At 52.7% G+C, this 16,556-nt stretch overlaps 1 protein-coding gene and 1 pseudogene across 5 annotated transcripts; both read left to right on the top strand.

The window, feature by feature from the left end:
• Positions 1-7,112: 7,112 nt before the first annotated feature.
• On the top strand, positions 7,113-10,276 carry LOC142873389 (retinol dehydrogenase 16-like; annotated as a pseudogene).
• A 259-nt stretch (positions 10,277-10,535) lies between these two features.
• On the top strand, positions 10,536-16,515 carry LOC142873387 (retinol dehydrogenase 16-like). 5 transcript variants are annotated; one of them, XM_076007398.1, is made up of 5 exons: positions 10,536-10,655; positions 11,570-11,951; positions 13,761-14,019; positions 15,297-15,499; positions 16,067-16,515. In XM_076007398.1, the coding sequence occupies exons 2-5, from the start codon at positions 11,639-11,641 to the stop codon at positions 16,285-16,287; spliced, it is 996 nt and encodes a 331-aa protein (XP_075863513.1). In that variant the 5' UTR covers positions 10,536-10,655; positions 11,570-11,638; the 3' UTR covers positions 16,288-16,515. The 5 variants fall into 5 exon arrangements, with proteins under 5 accessions (XP_075863513.1, XP_075863511.1, XP_075863512.1 ...); XM_076007396.1 differs by lacking the exon at positions 10,536-10,655 and adding an exon at positions 10,847-11,169; XM_076007397.1 differs by lacking the exon at positions 10,536-10,655 and adding an exon at positions 11,169-11,256.
• Positions 16,516-16,556: the final 41 nt, after the last annotated feature.

Below are 16,556 nucleotides of genomic sequence, written 5' to 3'. Positions count from 1 at the left end.
CCAATGCTGTTAGCAGGGGTCAAAGTTCTGTTCTCTGCTTCCAGGAAAAGCTGTCAGGGAGGGGCTGGAATGGCCCGGCTCAGTCAGAGAGTCTGCCTGGGAGGGTGGGGCTGTCTGAGACCCACAGTCTGGAGCAGGCCTCGCTTCTTTCCACCGTCCCCAACTCCGAGGCTACTCCTGGGCCTCTGCTAGCAGGCCAGACCACATGCCACCAGGCCTCCCCAGACTGTGATGCCGGACCCACAGGGAGCCCAAGCCGGATCTATGTCTCTTAGCCTCAGGGTCTGCACCGGTCTCCTGGGATCACCATGCCCGCAGCACCTGGGAGGGCTGGTGGGTAGAGAGCTCACAGTCTGAGTTGCACTTAGTCAGCTGTAGGACCCCAAAAGGGAAGGTCCCGTTCCCTGTAGGTACCTCTGGCTGGTGGCTGTATTGTCTCTCTGGGCAGCCATGGGTAGGGTCGGGGTAGGGGAGAAGGAGGCAATATGGCGCCTGCCGTGGAGCTCGGGTCTATGCACACGGAGGTGCCCCGAGGGAGTTGGGAGCCTGGTGCTGTGTCCGCTACTGGCTTACCGCTCACTGACGGTGGCAGCTGTCTCTGGGCTGGTGTCTGCAGGTCTCTCCACCTGCTGGGGAGCCCACCAGCAGTCCCAGATGCAGGGGAGGGGAAACGGCCAAGCCACCTACCCTTCCTGCTGGTCTCCAGGCTGCTCCGGTGGTCCCAGCTTCTAGTTCTCCTCCACTTCCTCCTCCTGTGGAGTCTCCCGTGGTCTCAGGTACTCCTCCTTCTGACCCTCGTCCGATGTAGGCTCGTCTTCTTGCTTCTTTCTTCTAATTTCTGCTAGAATCTGTCTTTTCTGCAGAGACACTCGGTCTGGCAGTGTTTCTCGTCCACCATCTTGATTCCCCCTCTCCTATTCATGGGTCTCTATCAGTACTTGCTGTAAGGTTTTTCGGCGGTGGCAAAAAGAAAAGAGACACAGAAAGAGAAAGAGTGGGGGGGGGCCAAACCACGTGGCTTTATTATACACTCGTGGACGAGGCTCTGGGGCCCCAAGAGCAGGGGCCCCGGAAGTCGCCGCAGTTTGAAGGGGCTGAGGCCTTTTATATCCTTTGGGCCTGGCTAGGGACTTTTGGCGGGAAGAGCTGGGGATTTTAGGAGGGGCTGGAGGTGTTTGTGGAATCCAGGAGCCAAAACATTCTTATCTAGGTGGACATCTGGGTGTGGATCCTCTCAGCAGGGCCTGACAGCTTTGTCCTTGGCGGGTCTGGTCTCATGAGTCTTCTCTTTTTGATCCAGGGAAGGGAGGGGGCCCGCCACCAGCCTTACATTCCGGCCTTTTGGTTATGATGGGCGCCGCTCTTTCTGACTACTTCCTGCTAGGAGGGGGCGGAGTTAGGGGCTATAGGCCGGGTCGGTTGGTGGAGGGGTGGTTGGTAGTGGAAAGTATGGATGAAGAAGTAGTTGGTTTACCGCCACGTGTCAGCTCTTGTAGGCGGCGCTGGAGGAACTGTAAAAGACAGGGAACAAACAGAAAGATTAGGCAGATGATAACACCGGGTCCTATTAGTGGCAATGGCCAGGTAGCCAAAGGGAATTGTATCCAGCCAAAGGGGGACGCATCCCAGTGGCGGAGGTTGTGCAGGTCTTTACTCAGGTTGGTGAGCTTGTCTATGTTCTGCTCCATAAGGCCTGATTCACCGACATAGCAGCAGCATTCTTTATGAAGGAAAAGGCAGGTTTTTCTTTTTTCAGTCATCAGCAGATCTGTAAAATCTTGGGCAGATATGACACCATGGCCCAGGGCACCTCCCGCGAGCCCTGAGGCCACAATGGAAGAGGCCAAGCTGAGACTTACCATGACAGGTAGAAAGGTGGCTAGTCTTGGCTGGGGCCCTGGGAGAAGCCATTCAAACTCAGACTCACCATATAGAGTTAATTGAGGGACCACCATGACAGGGAAACAGGGACCCGGGGTGGATGTATTGACGCAGCAGGTAAGTGTTCCGTTGCACCAGAAGAACTGTCCCAGAGCAGGGGAGGTGGCCGTGGTCACAGAATGGTTGGTAAGGTGGCATCCATGAAGTTGTAGGTCGGGGTCAGTGTGGGAGGTGAGAGAACACATGAGATTTGCATAGGGTTGGCCTGTAGGCTCAGGTTCCCAAAGGGGAACACGAGTGAGCGGAGTGGAGCATGAGGGAGTTGATGAGGGAGCTTGGGGGTTAGAATAATTTAGAGGGACAGCAGCCAGTAGGGGCTGCTGAAGGGAGGCACAGAGGAAATAGTGGGAAATATTAGGGATTATTTCAGAGGAATTTAGGAAGGTGAGGTTGTGCTGTATGATATCTAACCAAGAGGTGAGAGTGGGGTTATGGGGACAAGAAGGAACAAGTTGTCCAGCCAGAGTCTGTTCTGCCTTCTGGGAAGTGGTGCCTTTGGGGAGGCAGGACGCCTCTGTAACCTGAGAGGTCGAGACAAGGGCATAGGCTGCCTGGCATTTGCCGTCATCGCCCACAGTCGAGCCGCCATCAGCAAACAGTGTTAAGTCTGCATCTGAGAGGTCCGAGAGGTCAGGCCTAGAGGTGGTGGCAGCATTGACCGTCTCAGGGCAGGAGCGAGAGGAGAGGGTTAAGGACGAGATGGGCAGCAAAGTAGCAGGGTTTAAAGTAGGAGACTGTGTTAGGGTAATGTTGGGATTTTCTATGAATATGAGATGGAATTCCTGTAATCTAGAGGGAGTGAGGGGCTCCAATGAGCGGTGAGTTAGTAGATCTTGAAGGCAATGGGTGGAAAAGACATGAAGGTCCTGTCTGAGGGAAAGCTTTAGTGCTTCCCTGGCAAGAGAGGCTGCCACGCCCAGTGCCCTAAGGCAAGGCGGCCAGCCATGAACTGTGGTGTCTAGTTGTTTGGATAAATAAGCCACTGGAGTACAGGTGAGTGGGCTCCAGGAGCCTAAAGGCTGGGTGAGGACACTGAGGGCCAAGCCCTGGTGCTCATCCGTGTAGAAGTAAAAGGGTTTTTTAGGATGAGGGAGTCTTAGAGGTGGTGCCTGGAGTAGAGCTTCACGAAGCTTTAGAAATGCATGGCCGACAGCTTGGGGGTTTAGTAAAGGGCCAGCAGAGGCATCATGGGTTGCATCATAGAGAGGTTTAGCAAGGAGAGAGAAGTTAGGGATCCAGTGTCGGAAGAAACCAATAAATCTAAGAAAAGACAGAATCTGTTCAGCGGGCGTGGGTGGTTGGAGATCGCAAAGAGCCCGTTGGGGGTCAACAGTGAGATCCCAGGACATGGGGGTGAGACAAAGCCCAAGATAACTGAATGTAGGCTTGGACAGCTGGACTTTGGAGGAGGACACTCGACAGCCCTTGGAAACAAGGAAGTTAAGTAGAGAGGCAGTGCGGGTCTTAGAGTGCTGTAAAGAGGAACTACAGAGCAGTAGATTATCAACATATTGGAGAACAGTGCTAGGCTGTAAGGGACATTGAAGTAGGTCCTGGGCCAGAGCCTGACCAAATAGGTGGGGGCTGTCCCCAAACCCCTGGGGCAGGATGGTCCAAATGAGTTGTCTAGATGTATTTGTGTCAGGATCTCCCCACATAAAGGCAAAGAGATTGTAACTGGCTGGGTCTAAGGGGATAGCAAAGAAGGCATCTTTGAAGTCCAGAACAGAAAAGCGGGCAGTGGAGGGCGGAATATGGGAAAGTGAAGTGCAGAGATTAGGCACCACAGGGTGTATGGGGATAACAGCCTCCTTAAAGAGCCTCAGGTCCTGGACCAGCCGGTAGGACCCGTTTGGCTTCTTTACCGGGAGAATGGGTATGTTATAGGGAGAATTAGTTGGGATTAAAAGTTTTTCACACAGAAGGCGTTCTATAATGGGTTTTAGACCTCTGCGGTGGGTCATTGAAATAGGGAACTGGGGGCGGGAAGGGAAGGATGAAGGGTCTTTGAGTCGGATGAGGACAGGGGTGTGGTGTGTGGCCACTACTGGGGTAGAGGTGTCCCAAACCTGAGAGTCTACAAGTTCAGGCAGGAGAGGGCACGTCTTCGGAGAGGCAGTGGGTGTGGGTGAGGAATCTGAAGAGAGGGATAGAAGGAGAAGGGCGGATGTCCTTGAGGAAAAGTGGAGTATGGTGCCTAATTTGGCTAATAAATCTCTTCCTAAAAGTGGAACAGGACAGGAGGGCATGATAAGAAAGGAGTGAGTGATGGGATGGTTGTCTATAAGACATGTCAGAGGACCAGTAGTAGGAGGCCATGAAGGACTGCCGTCAATACCCATAACCGACACCTGGGAAGGATAAGTAGGGCCTGAAAAAGAAGGCAGGACAGAGTAGGTAGCCCCCGTGTTAACCAGAAAGGACACTGTCTTACCCGATACCTTGATTGTTACCCTGGGCTCAGCGAGGGTGATCGGGGTGGCAAAGCTGGGCCTTCGTCGGTCTTCTGCAGCCAAGCCCAAAACCGTCAACGGCAGATCTGGGGGTGGAAGGACTGACCCTCTAGACCTTTGTCCCAAGGGGCAATCACTCTTCCAGTGTCCCTCTTGACCACAGGCCGGACAAGGCTTATTGGGCTGACGTGGCTGCGGGCATCTGTTGGCCCAGTGGCCTTCCTTACCACACTTGAAGCAGGTGCCCGGCGGAGCACGGCTGGTGGCTTTAGACGAAGTCGATGGCTTTCCGGGCCCCACCGGCCGCAGGGCTGCAACCAAGGCTTGGGCTTGCAGGTGTGCCTTTTGGTGGGCACGGGCTTTCCTTTGGGCCTCTGCCTGTTTATCTCGGGAATTAAAGATTTTAAATGCCATGTTCACCAGGTCTCGGATGGGGGTCTGAGGGCCTTCTTCTGCCTTTTTAAGTTTGCGTCTAATGTCAGAGGAGGACTGGTGATAAAGTGAGTTGCAAGGACGGTGGCCCCTGCTGGGGAAGTGGGGTCTAAGCGGGTATATTGGATGAGAGCATCCGTAAGGCGGCTGAGGAAGGCTGCGGGATTTTCATCCGGCTTTTGAGTGATTTCTCTAAGCTTATTAAAATTAACTGCCCGATGGGCAGCGGCCTGGAGACCAGCAAGAATGCATTGCAGCATGCGATCTCGGCGGGTTCTACCATCTCGGCCTGCGGGGGTGTCTGGCTGGTATTTCCACCCTGGCTCACTGCGTGGGACAGCCTCGGCCCCGACCGGCATGGTGCGGTCTGCTAGGTGGACTTGATCAGCATGTCCCTGAGCTGCCGTCCAGACACGTTCCTTTTCATCAGTAGTAAGAGTAGAAGCCAGAATAACAAAAATATCATGCCAGGTCAAATCATATGCTTGTGTAAGATAGCGAAACTCTTTGGTGTAGGCTGTGGGGTCATTAGAAAAGGAGCCTAAACGCTTATCAATCTGAGAGAGATCAGAAAGGGAGAAGGGAACATGGACGTGCATGACCTCTTCGGCACTGGCTACCTCTCTCAGGGGACAGAGAAGGGTTTGGCCTGAGGGCCCTGCGTGGGATCGAGTGTGGTGACTGACAGGGGATGCTGGCAGAGAGCCAGCGCAAGCAGTAGCGGAGGACGGTGGGGCGCTAGGAGGAGGAGGACCTAGATATGGTGGAGTCTGAGCAGGGGGACAGGTAAGGGAGTCAGGAGGGTCAGAAAAGGTGGAAAAGATTTCTAATGGGTCCTTCGGCTGAGAGGTAGAAGAGGCCAAGGACGGTGGAGAACTCAGTGCAAGGAGGATTTGTGACGGGTCACAGGTCTGACAGAGGGAAGGACGGGAGCGCAGATGGAAGAAAGCCTGGACATAAGGGATCTCCCACCATTTGCCATTTTGGTGACAAAACTTATCGAGATCTTGTAAAATTTTGAAATTGAAAGTCCCATTTTTAGGCCATTGTGACCCATTGCCTAATTTGTACATCGGCCAGGCGGTGTTACAATAGAAAATGAGTCGCTTGGGCCGAATATCAGACTTGAGGCCCAGGGCTGCAAGACTGGCTAAGAGACAGCCCAGAGGCGTGTTAGATTTGATTTTGGAGGATTGACTGCCCATGGTGTCCTAGTCCAATGAGGGAAGAATGAGATCGGGAGCCGGCGTCCCAGGTCACCGATCAGGCCTTGGAGAGAAGGCTCTGAGCCTTGGAAAGGGCCAACTGAGTGGATCAGGCGTTCCTGAGGCACTCAGGTCCTTGTAAATCCTTACGGATGGAAGGACTGACTGAGGGGGCTCGGGCGTCCCCGAGACACTCAGGTCCTTATAAATCCTTACGGATGGAAGGACTGACTGAAGGGCTCGGGCGTCCCCGAGACACTCAGGTCCTTATAAATCCTTACGGATGGAAGGACTGACTGAAGGGCTCGGGCGTCCCCGAGACACTCAGGTCCTTATGGTGGAGGATCTCTGACTTGGGCTATGGACAGAGACCCTGGAATGGACTCATTGGGCTAGGAACACAAGGGCAGAGGGACTTACCCAGGCCAATTGGTCGGCTGGCGTCCGGTGGAGGTCCCGGTCCGAGGTCTAGAAGACACGAGGGGACGGCGCGACCACGGCCCTGAGGCAGGCCGGCGCAGCCAAGACTCCCCTCCCGGGTTTCGGCACCAAATGTAAGGTTTTCCGGCGGTGGCAAAAAGAAAAGAGACACAGAAAGAGAAAGAGTGGGGGGGGGCCAAACCACGTGGCTTTATTATACACTCGTGGACGAGGCTCTGGGGCCCCAAGAGCAGGGGCCCCGGAAGTCGCCGCAGTTTGAAGGGGCTGAGGCCTTTTATATCCTTTGGGCCTGGCTAGGGACTTTTGGCGGGAAGAGCTGGGGATTTTAGGAGGGGCTGGAGGTGTTTGTGGAATCCAGGAGCCAAAACATTCTTATCTAGGTGGACATCTGGGTGTGGATCCTCTCAGCAGGGCCTGACAGCTTTGTCCTTGGCGGGTCTGGTCTCATGAGTCTTCTCTTTTTGATCCAGGGAAGGGAGGGGGCCCGCCACCAGCCTTACACTTGCATCAGCCATACAAAAAGCAGGGGATAGGGTTAGGAAACTGAGGGCCTCCAAGCCAGCTTCCTTGCTAACTGCTACCCTCTAAGTTCCTTAGTCCTCTTGTCTCAAATAATACTGGCCATAATCTCCCTATACCTCAGCCTGTGTGTGTCTCTCAGCAATGCCATGTGGTTGTACCCGGCGGCCCTCGTGGGACTGTACTACCTCCTCAGCTGGTACTGGGACAGGCAGGTGGTGAGCCACCTCAGAGATGAGTACGTCTTCATCACGGGCTGCGGCTCGGGCTTCGGGAACCTGCTGGCCAGACAGCTGGACATGCGCGGCATGAGGGTGCTGGCTGCGTGTAGGACAGAGAAGGCGGCCGAGTAGCTGAGAGCCCAGACGTCAGACAGGCTGGAGACTGTGACTCTGTATGTCACCAAGACAGACAGTATCACAGCAGTCGCCCAGTGGGTAGAGGAACATGTGGGAGACAGAGGTACCCCCCAGATTCCTCTGTGTGTCTCTTTCCTCTCTCTATGGGAAGATGGAAACTTCTGTCTGCTAACTGGGAAGATTCCCAAGGTGTCTGCATTTTCAAGAACTGTGACCTTTCCGTTTTCTAGATTAGACATCCTAGAGTGATTGTGCCTGAGCCACAGGGTCAGAGGAGCACAGCCTGTGTTTAGGGTCGACTCTCTGGAGGCAGGTTGTGCCCTTGAGCCAGACCTTGAGCCTGGCATGGGACAGTGGGCGCCTGGGCCAGGCTGGATCCCGGCTCATGAGCTCAGCATTTCTTATTGGTTCCTCACACTTGTCCCCCCTGAGGGCTCTGAGAATATACGTCCTCACTTGACTCATGAGGGTGGAGGTTTAGAGCACTGAAGGGACTTCGTATGAAATACTCAGTCATAATTCCTGTTCTTCTGCTACATTACGCTGCCTGTTCCTTTTGTCAAAAGAGAGATGATGGATTTCTTTGTTCTGATTAGAAATGTAAAACATGCTCATAGAGGAAAACTAGTAGAGGAGGATAAAGATAAAACAACATTCACCATAATGGCACCCTCTAGACTTAGTTACCCTCTACCTCATGTGTTCTGGGATCCGCTTTATACAACCAAATCTCTCCTGAAACATAACAGTGAATGTCTGTCTGCATATCATGGTTAGAGAATATAATTTATTTAAGCAGTCCTATATTGTTGGATGCTGAACTTAGTTTCCCACTTTTCCTGGCATAAATAACATCTCAGCAAAGATTCTGTAATAAGATTTGTTCACATGATTAGCAATGTTATTCAAGTAAAGTAAAATAATTGGATCAAAGAATATTAATTTCTTAAAGGCCATGAATGGTTTTGTTTGGGGGAAGGAATAATATTGTAAGGCCTTTTTATCTTTCCAATATTGCTACATTCAAACTCTGTCTAACTGCACCCTCAGTCCTGGTCCACCGAAAACACTGGCCCTGCTGACCTTGCGTCTGTAGGTGGGGAAGTCAGACTATTTCAATCCTTGATGTTGTGTTTTTGTTCCTGCATATGAAGCACACAGTCTTCATGAGGGCTTAGCATTCGGGGAGCCATGAGGTGATGTCAAGGGTGGACTCTGGGGAGAGTGGAAGGAATGTTGACACTGCCTGGGGCCAAGGGTGCCATCTGGACCCTGCTGTGGGCCGAGGCCTCCTCCCCAGTCTGCCCTGTGTGTCCACTCCATGGTGAACGTTGGAATTCCCAGGCAAAGATGGTCAACTTTGCTTCCTGAGCAAATATTGGCTCAAAATTGGTGCAGGTTGCATTACAGCCTGTCCCCTGATGTCCGAAGGTGGCCTATTCTCCATGCTCCCTTAGTGTTACGGTTTTCAGTGTGTCTGTGCCAACAATGACAGAGAAAACAATTATTCATGGGTCTTTTTGTCTTTCCTTTTTATTCCTTCTCTTCTTTGTGTTTCTCTTGTTTTTTTTTTTTCTTTTACCCCATTCCTCTTTTACTGTCTCTGTCTTTCTCCCCTCATGAGATATTAGATGAGCACTCACGCTATTTTCTCAAACTCTGTCCATGAACTAAACAAAGTTGGGCTTATTGCATGTTGGGTTCTAGGAACTGGGAGAGGAGATGACAAGGACCATTCTTAACCTCTAATAGCTTGAAGAATATGCAAACCCTGACAACGTTAAGTCACCATGTCCTCCTTTCCTCTCCACCCCTTGTCTCTCCATACCAAGTAGCACATTCTTCTTGACTCTATAAATAAACTCAAAGGAATGTGAACTTGAACCCTAGCTCCGTCTGCACTACACACACACAACTCAGTGTTGCTCTCTAATCTTCCCACTGTCTCCAGGACTCTGGGGCCTGGTGAACAACGCTGGCTTCTGCAGCCCCTCAGCCCCCAATGAGTGGCTGACCAAACAAGACTTTGTGACCATACTGGACATGAGCCTGCTGGGAATCATCGAGGTGACTCTGAGCCCGCTGCCCTTAGTGAGGAAGGTGAGAAGCCGCGCGATCAGCGACTCCAGCATTGCTGGTAGAGTGTCCATTACAGGTGGCGGCTACTGCATCTCCAAGTGAGCCTAGAGACCTTCTCGGACTCCCTCAGGTACTGCCCTGGGACAGGGCCCTGCCTGAGTCCTCCTGTTCCTGGTCCTCTGTGGGAGCATTTTGCCAGAGTTTGATTTCATCACAGATTTAGAGGCCCCTTGTTTGACATCTCTCCCTCAGGCTTTTTGCCCCTTCCCTCTTTCTGGGTTTAGCCAGACATTCCGTGAAACTTCCTATCTATGCTGTGGTAGGGGGGGGACACCAGGGCTTAGAAATTATGTCACATGCTCTGAGCCTTCTGAGGAGGCCCCCAGACAGGACATGTGTGAAGCAGATGGAAAGTGGGATAATTGGCTGCTGAGCCCATGTCCGCAGCCACTGAGATGCTCGATGCTCGGGTGCAGGGAGCCCTTGAGGGGCGGGGCGGCCTCTGACTCAGCACAGCACACAGCAGCGGGCACTAGTGTGAGAGCAGCAGCAGCGCAGCCTAGGACAGCAGGGGTTGCTCCCTGACCCAGACACTAGGACAGCTGAGAGGGAGAGGGACAGGAGAGAGAAAACCATTGTTGCCAACCCTGATAGGGGTTGTGACTAAGTCAGCCATGCTCACTCTGACAGCCCCCAGATTTGGGGAGGGTCCCGGCTATGAGGGACAACATGAGAGTAGACAGCCCAGCAGTGGTGCCTTGCATGAGAATTTACACTTCACAACTAGTAAAATGGGTGTGTAAAGGATTAGGAACAGTACTTAGTTATTATACCAATGCAATGCAATGCCAGGCTTTCTAACTTATACCACCCCAGTAGTTTGTTAGGGACTACAGTATGCCACCAGGTGGCGCATGTCTGCCAGGGCAGCCAGGAGCTCAGAGGTGTGGCCCTGGAGTCTGGCCAACCTCCTCTCCCAGCAGTGCTGAGGTTGTCATTGTCACAGGGCTTGTGGAGGGGTCTCAGTGAAAGGACTCCGGGAGTGTGAGTCTCCACACTATCCGAGGTTCCGAAGGATTTCCCCTTCTGCCCAAGTGTCCAGTGGAGGCCGTGTCCCTCCCTTTGCTGCTCCCTTGGGACTCCTCGGATTGCTGCTGACTCTGCAGTGGACTGGGAAGCTCCTGCCACTGCAGCAAAGGGTCACGCTGCTGTCCAGCTGAGCAAGGGTGAGCAGTGGGTGCGACGAATGGGAAACGTGTCTGTCCATGGAAACTAGAATTCATGGTTGAAGGAAGTGCAAGTCCCTGACAATATTCGGGATGTGACCTGGGAGGGGAGGGCCCAGAGCAGGAGGCCAGAGGGCAGTGTACCCAGCACCCAGGGCTGCGCAAAGGGCGTTGGCAGTAGTTAAACAGTAAACTCTGTGACATCTGGTGTGTTTGGTTCATTCCTTTGCTCCCTCCCTGTGACCTTGGCAGTTTCTTTCCTGTGGGTTCAGGCCTGTTCCCTTTCTCTCCCCTTTCTTCCCACCGAGGACTGACTGCCCCTTGGACATCTCATACTGCTGCTTTCCACAGACCTACTGGAGCAGGAGGGGACCTATTGCTTTTTTCTCTTTTTGCCTTCTTCCAATCCTAGAGAGACTGGCAATGACTTAGTTTCCTGAGTGATTCTGGGTGCTGACCTGATGTGGAAACCCAGGCTCAGAGAAGGATTTCAAACTAATATTCCTTGACCCAGGTATGGCTTCCCAGCACACCTGGGTCTTCTCTGTGCAGCCCAGGATGTCACTGTACGAGATGTGCAGAGACAGTTCTGACCCTCCAGGTTAGATGGAGTGCTATGTGTGCCATGGTGTGCATGTGTGTTCCCTGGTATGGAGACCTGTGTGGACGCTCATGTGTGGAACTGTGTGGACACCTGTGTGGGCACAGCACGGCAGAGTGACATCGGTGGACTAGAGAGGCATTGCTGAGCAGTAACATTTTCTCATGTGGCAGGACTGGAGGTTTTTCAAGGGCGTGTATCAGAACTTGCAACAACAGTGCCAAGAGCAGAGGGGTGGGGTGAGGCAAGGTAGGGCTCCCGGCCAGAGTGCCTGGAGGCTTCCCTGACAACTGCCACCCTCTGTGTTCCCTAGTGCTCCTGTCTGAACACTGGCCATAGGCTCCTTATACCCTAGTCTGTGAGTGTCTGTCTCCCCAACAACATGTGGCTGTACCTGGCTGTCCTCGTGGGCCTGTACTACCTTGTGCGTTGGCACCGGGAGAGGCAGGTGGTGAGCCACCTCCGAGACAAGTACGTCTTCATCACGGGCTGTGACTCTGGCTTCGGGAACCTGCTGGCCAGACAGCTGGACATGCGTGGCATGAGGGTGCTGGCTGCGTGTCTGACGGAGAAGGGGGCCGAGCAGCTGAGAGCCCAGACGTCAGACAGGCTGGAGACGGTGACTCTGGATGTCACCAAGACGGAGAGCATCTCTGCAGCTGCCCAGTGGGTGAAGGAGCGTGTAGGGGACAGAGGTACTGCCCAGATTCTTCCAGTCTGTTTGTGCTTCCCTCTGTGTTAAAGGGACACCTCGTGTCCTGTCCCTGGGGAGATGCCCAGAGTGTTCCCAGGTTCAAGTCCTCCTAGCTGTCTAGTCTTCCTCACCCATCAGGTCTCCCTGGGCTGGGGGTGTGCATGGGGCGCTCCGTGCCAGAGCCAGGCTCATCTTCCCAGCTCTTCAGCTTGTCCTTCTGTGGGCCACTCCGGTCCATGGAAAGTTAAGACCATCCCCATGTTCAGAGGACACCAGTTGAGAACTGGTGTAAAAAGGCAGATCTAGGAAGGGAATCTTTTCCTTTCTTTTTTCACAGCACCGCCTTGTCTGTCCTGTTATGGGGGATGAAGAGGACATGGATTACCTTGATCTAAGGATAAATGTAGAAAAGGATCATTGCCCAAAATACTTAAAAGTATAAAGATAGAAGCAAAGTTGTTCCTCAAATCATCATCTGCACAAAGATATGTTTTGCACTTTGCTGTAATTGGGATTTTATTTTGATCACAGTTTGTATCACATTGTATTCTCTCAAAGATGAACATTTTTCAACATAATGAAATAGTTTGTTAAGACATAGTATTTAATCATTTAGAATATTCTTTCCTTGCTGCAGCCTTACTCATTTAAGACATAGCCAGAGTTTGGATATTGGCATTTTTTCCTACTTTTTATTCTATTTGTTGTCATCATGGAAAACTTTGATATTCCTGCATCTCTATAAATGTATATATTGACTTTATTCTTAGAAAGAGATAGGAGATCCTGGAAAAGGAATATACATTCCCAGAAGTGCAGGTGAGGGACTTGGGTCCCAGGGCCAATTCTTCCTGATCCACAACAGCCACCACCTGCCGTGCCTCAGAGGGTTCTCTGCTCCTGCTCCCTGAGGTGTATAGATTGGGAACTGTGTTGACGTTAATTCCTTGGGATTGTGGGTTTGCAACTTCCAGAGATTATTTTCCCAGGATGGAGTTAACATGGAACTGAAGTGGAAGGAGCAAGGGTGCAGTGGGAGGAGGTGATACGTTAGTGAGCAGAGGGTGGAGTCTGTGGACTGGGCAGTGGGGTGAGTTGGTCTTGTTTCACCCCAAAGCCTGCCCTTGGAGTTCTCGAAAAGGTCATGTAGGAAATTGGTGAATATTGATTGAGGGTGTTCCAAGGCCAGTCCCCAGAGGCCAAACACAGGATTGTTTTCCACAGTCTCCCAAATGTAGGCTTCCAGTTCTTTCCCTCCCCACCAAATTCCACTCAGGTTTTAGCCTTGTCTGTATTTTTCTTTTGTGTCTCTCTCTTCCTCTCTTCTCTGTCTCACACTATACCTATTCCTGTCTTATTTCACATCAATAGATAGATGTTGAGGACTCACTATATGAGTTTTCCAGAAAATCTCAAAGTTTAGGTGAACGTGCTCATGTCTGTAAGGACCACATTAATGTGTAAATAACCAAACTGCAGTGTCTTTGTTTCCAGACTAATGGATGCACAATATTTCCCCAACACCAGCTCCTGCCACCGTCCAGTGTGGGGTCAATGCCCGCAGTCAGGAGGCTGAGGGCGGGGCCAAGACGAATAACAGGAGGAGGAGACGTGCGCTGTGTCCTCAACAGCTGCAGCTTGTGCAGCTCCCTAACCCTCAGACACCACGCTGTTATTAGTCTCTCCTAGTCCCCTTCCAGCACCCGCCACCCTGCTGTCACTCTGATGGGCTGGGAACGTGAACCCTAGCTGTGTCCACACTACACAGGCACAACTCGGTGTTGCTCTCTCATCTTCCCACTGTCCCCAGGACTCTGGGGCCTGGTGAACAACGCTGGCATCTCCGAGCCCTCGGCCCTCAACGAGTGGCTGACCAAACAAGACTTTGTGACCACACTGGATGTGAACCTGCTGGGGATGATCGAGGTGACTCTGAGCCTGCTGCCCTTAGTGAGGAAGGCGAGGGGCCGCGTGGTCAACGTCTCGAGCATCGCTGGTAGATTGTCTATTATAGGTGGCGGCTACAGCATCTCCAAGTACGGCATAGAGGCCTTCTCGGACTCCCTCAGGTATTGCCCTGGGATAGGGCCCTGCGTGAGTCCTCCTGTTCCTGGTCCTCTGTGGGAACATTTTGCAAGAGTTTGATTTCATCACAGATTTAGAGGCCCTTTTTTTGAGTCCCATCCCTAAGGCTTTGGGGCCCTTCCCCCTTTGGATTTAGCCAGCCATTCTACATGACCTCCCCTCCTGTTCCTGTAGAGCAGGGGGCACAAGGACTAAGAAATGTTATAACCTGTCTCTGAGCCTTCTGAGGAGGCCCCCAGACAGGACATGTGTGAAGCAGCTTGGAGGTGGGATACTTTGGCTGCTGGGCCCATGTCCACAGCCACCGAGATGCTCGGGTGCAGGGAGCCCTTGAGGGGCGGGGGCGGCCTCTGACTCAGCACAGCACACAGCAGCGGGCACTAGTGTGAGAGCAGCAGCAGCGCAGCCTAGGACAGCAGGGGTTGCCCCTTGACCTAGAAACTTGCTGACAGGAGATAGAAAACCATTGTTGCCAACCGTCATAGATGTTGTGAAGGCAGCCCCCAGAATTGGGGAAGGTCCTGGCTGTGAGAGGTGAGCTGAGAACTGGAGACCTGAACCTCGCAGCCTGCTAAGGAGGGGTGGGCAGGGCTCCTGATGACAGGACAGTGTCAGCTCCAGGCAAGGCTGAGCCTCACTGCACCGCCTATGCTGTGGGGTATTCTTGGGCCAAACAACAAGGTCAGGACATGTGTGGGAGGCTTGAGAGGTGGGCAGCAGTGGGTCGTGGAGACCTGTGGGTTGTGGACACGTGCTGTCCTTCATGCCATTGGCTGTGGAATCCACAGATTGGATGTATTCAGGGCGGGTATTAGATCTAGGGGCATCTAGACCCCCGTGGGCTGCAGGGAGCAGAACGGCTGTGCGTGTGGGGAGCCCAGACTGAAGGCAGAGGGATGCTCCCCAGAAGACAGCCGCACCAGCCCCGCTGACAGATGGCCAGGGAGTCACAGGGCAGGAGAGGGAGGAAGGGGACTGAGGGGCACAGAGGGTGAGATGGGCGAATCCTGGTGATGCCCTGGATGTGAGGGGCGAGGGGGAGATAGCCCAGCAGTGGTACCTGGCAGCTGATTCCAGGGGATTCGGAGCTAGTGACCTCGGTGTGTAAAGTATGTCATCCCTACACTCAGGCAATGCCATCGTCATAATTTCTGTTGGCCTTCTGCTACACGTCCCAACATGTCAAGGTTTCTTACTTTTTCTACCACCACCCTGTGTTGGATTTTCATTAGGTTTATGTGTGTTTTGTGTTTGCTGCAAGACCTCTGAACTCCGTGCCTTCTGCCTGTCTGTCTCCCAGGAGGGAGCTTGCCCCCTTTGGGGTGAAGGTGGCTATAATTGAGCCTGGTGCCTTCAAGACAAACATGAACAACACCGAGAGGATTTTGCTGAATGTACAGGCGGTGTGGGACCGGGCCCGACCTGAGATCAAGGAGATCTATGGCGAGAAGTATCTGGCATCCTGTGAGTGCACTGTGGACAGTGAGAAAACTAAACCTCAGATCATGATTAATGTCTCCAACACCATGAGGGTCTGTCCTCCTTCTGGATAGGGGGGAGAGGGAAGGTCAGCCTTGTCACAAAGTGGGGATCTTCAGCTCCGTTCCCAAGGTGCTGTGTGGTCAACAGGTCAACAAGAGAGGTAAACCACGTTCAGTATAATTGGAAATTCTGTCCCATCATATTATTGAAAAACAAACTAAAGACAGAGAGGGAAGATGCCATGCACTCATGGCAAGCTGGGTTTAGAGAGGACTAGTTTTCTTGTGCTTCAACTCTGTCAGCTGAGAACTGCTGGAGGTGTGGTGGAGTCCAGATATTCTCAGGAGGAGAGGCCCAGGGTGGCTTAGTGCGGACCAATTTTTCTTGAGATAATGATGAGTCAACCTCTGGGGAACCTGCAAAGATCAGATTTGGGACACATCACTGTGGGGCCCAGGCATTCTTACAGACTTTCCTCCTAGCATAGAGCTGTGAAAGGGAACAGAGGGATGTGCCACTCGATGAAGGCTGTTTTCTCATCCTCAACAGACCTGAAACTACTATCTTCACGGCTTTTGCCAGAATGCAAGGAGAATCTGTCAGAGGTGACAGACTGCATGGAGCATGCGCTGACCGCCTGCCACCCCCGCACCCGCTACTCAGCTGGCTGGGACGCCAAACTCTTCTACCTCCCCATGAGCTACATGCCCACCTTCCTGGGGGACACCATCCTCACCTGGGTCCTCCCAAGGCCAGCCAAAGCCCTGTGAAACCAGATGTTGGAACTTGTTTGGGTGGGGTTGGATGCTGTGTGAGAGGGGATGTGTCCTGGGGAGAGAAATAGGGTGGAGAGAGGGAGCTGTCATGTCATCAAGTCACCTGTCCTACCTCCATCCTCCCCTCCTGGCTATGGTTCTCCTGGGATTTCATCCATGCCCCTAGAAATGTTAGTAGGAAAGTGCCAAGTTATGCAGCTGAGAAACAAGAATCCAATAGCATTCCTGGTTGTCTTGTTGCCTTGGGTGGCCACTCAAGGCTC

The sequence above is a fragment of the Microcebus murinus genome, chromosome 10 (genome assembly GCF_040939455.1).
Source record: "Microcebus murinus isolate Inina chromosome 10, M.murinus_Inina_mat1.0, whole genome shotgun sequence".
Lineage (NCBI taxonomy): Eukaryota > Metazoa > Chordata > Mammalia > Primates > Cheirogaleidae > Microcebus > Microcebus murinus.
This window is presented reverse-complemented; position numbering and strand designations above follow the sequence as displayed.

Bases quoted from the DNA above. Each gene is read 5' to 3' on its own strand.
- LOC142873387 (XM_076007398.1), top strand. From the start codon at position 11,639: ATGTGGCTGTACCTGGCTGTCCTCGTGGGCCTGTACTACCTTGTGCGT. The intron at 11,952-13,760 runs GTACTGCCCAGA...CACTGTCCCCAG, and splicing joins GGAGCGTGTAGGGGACAGAG to GACTCTGGGGCCTGGTGAAC. The intron at 15,500-16,066 runs GTGAGTGCACTG...CATCCTCAACAG, and splicing joins CGAGAAGTATCTGGCATCCT to ACCTGAAACTACTATCTTCA.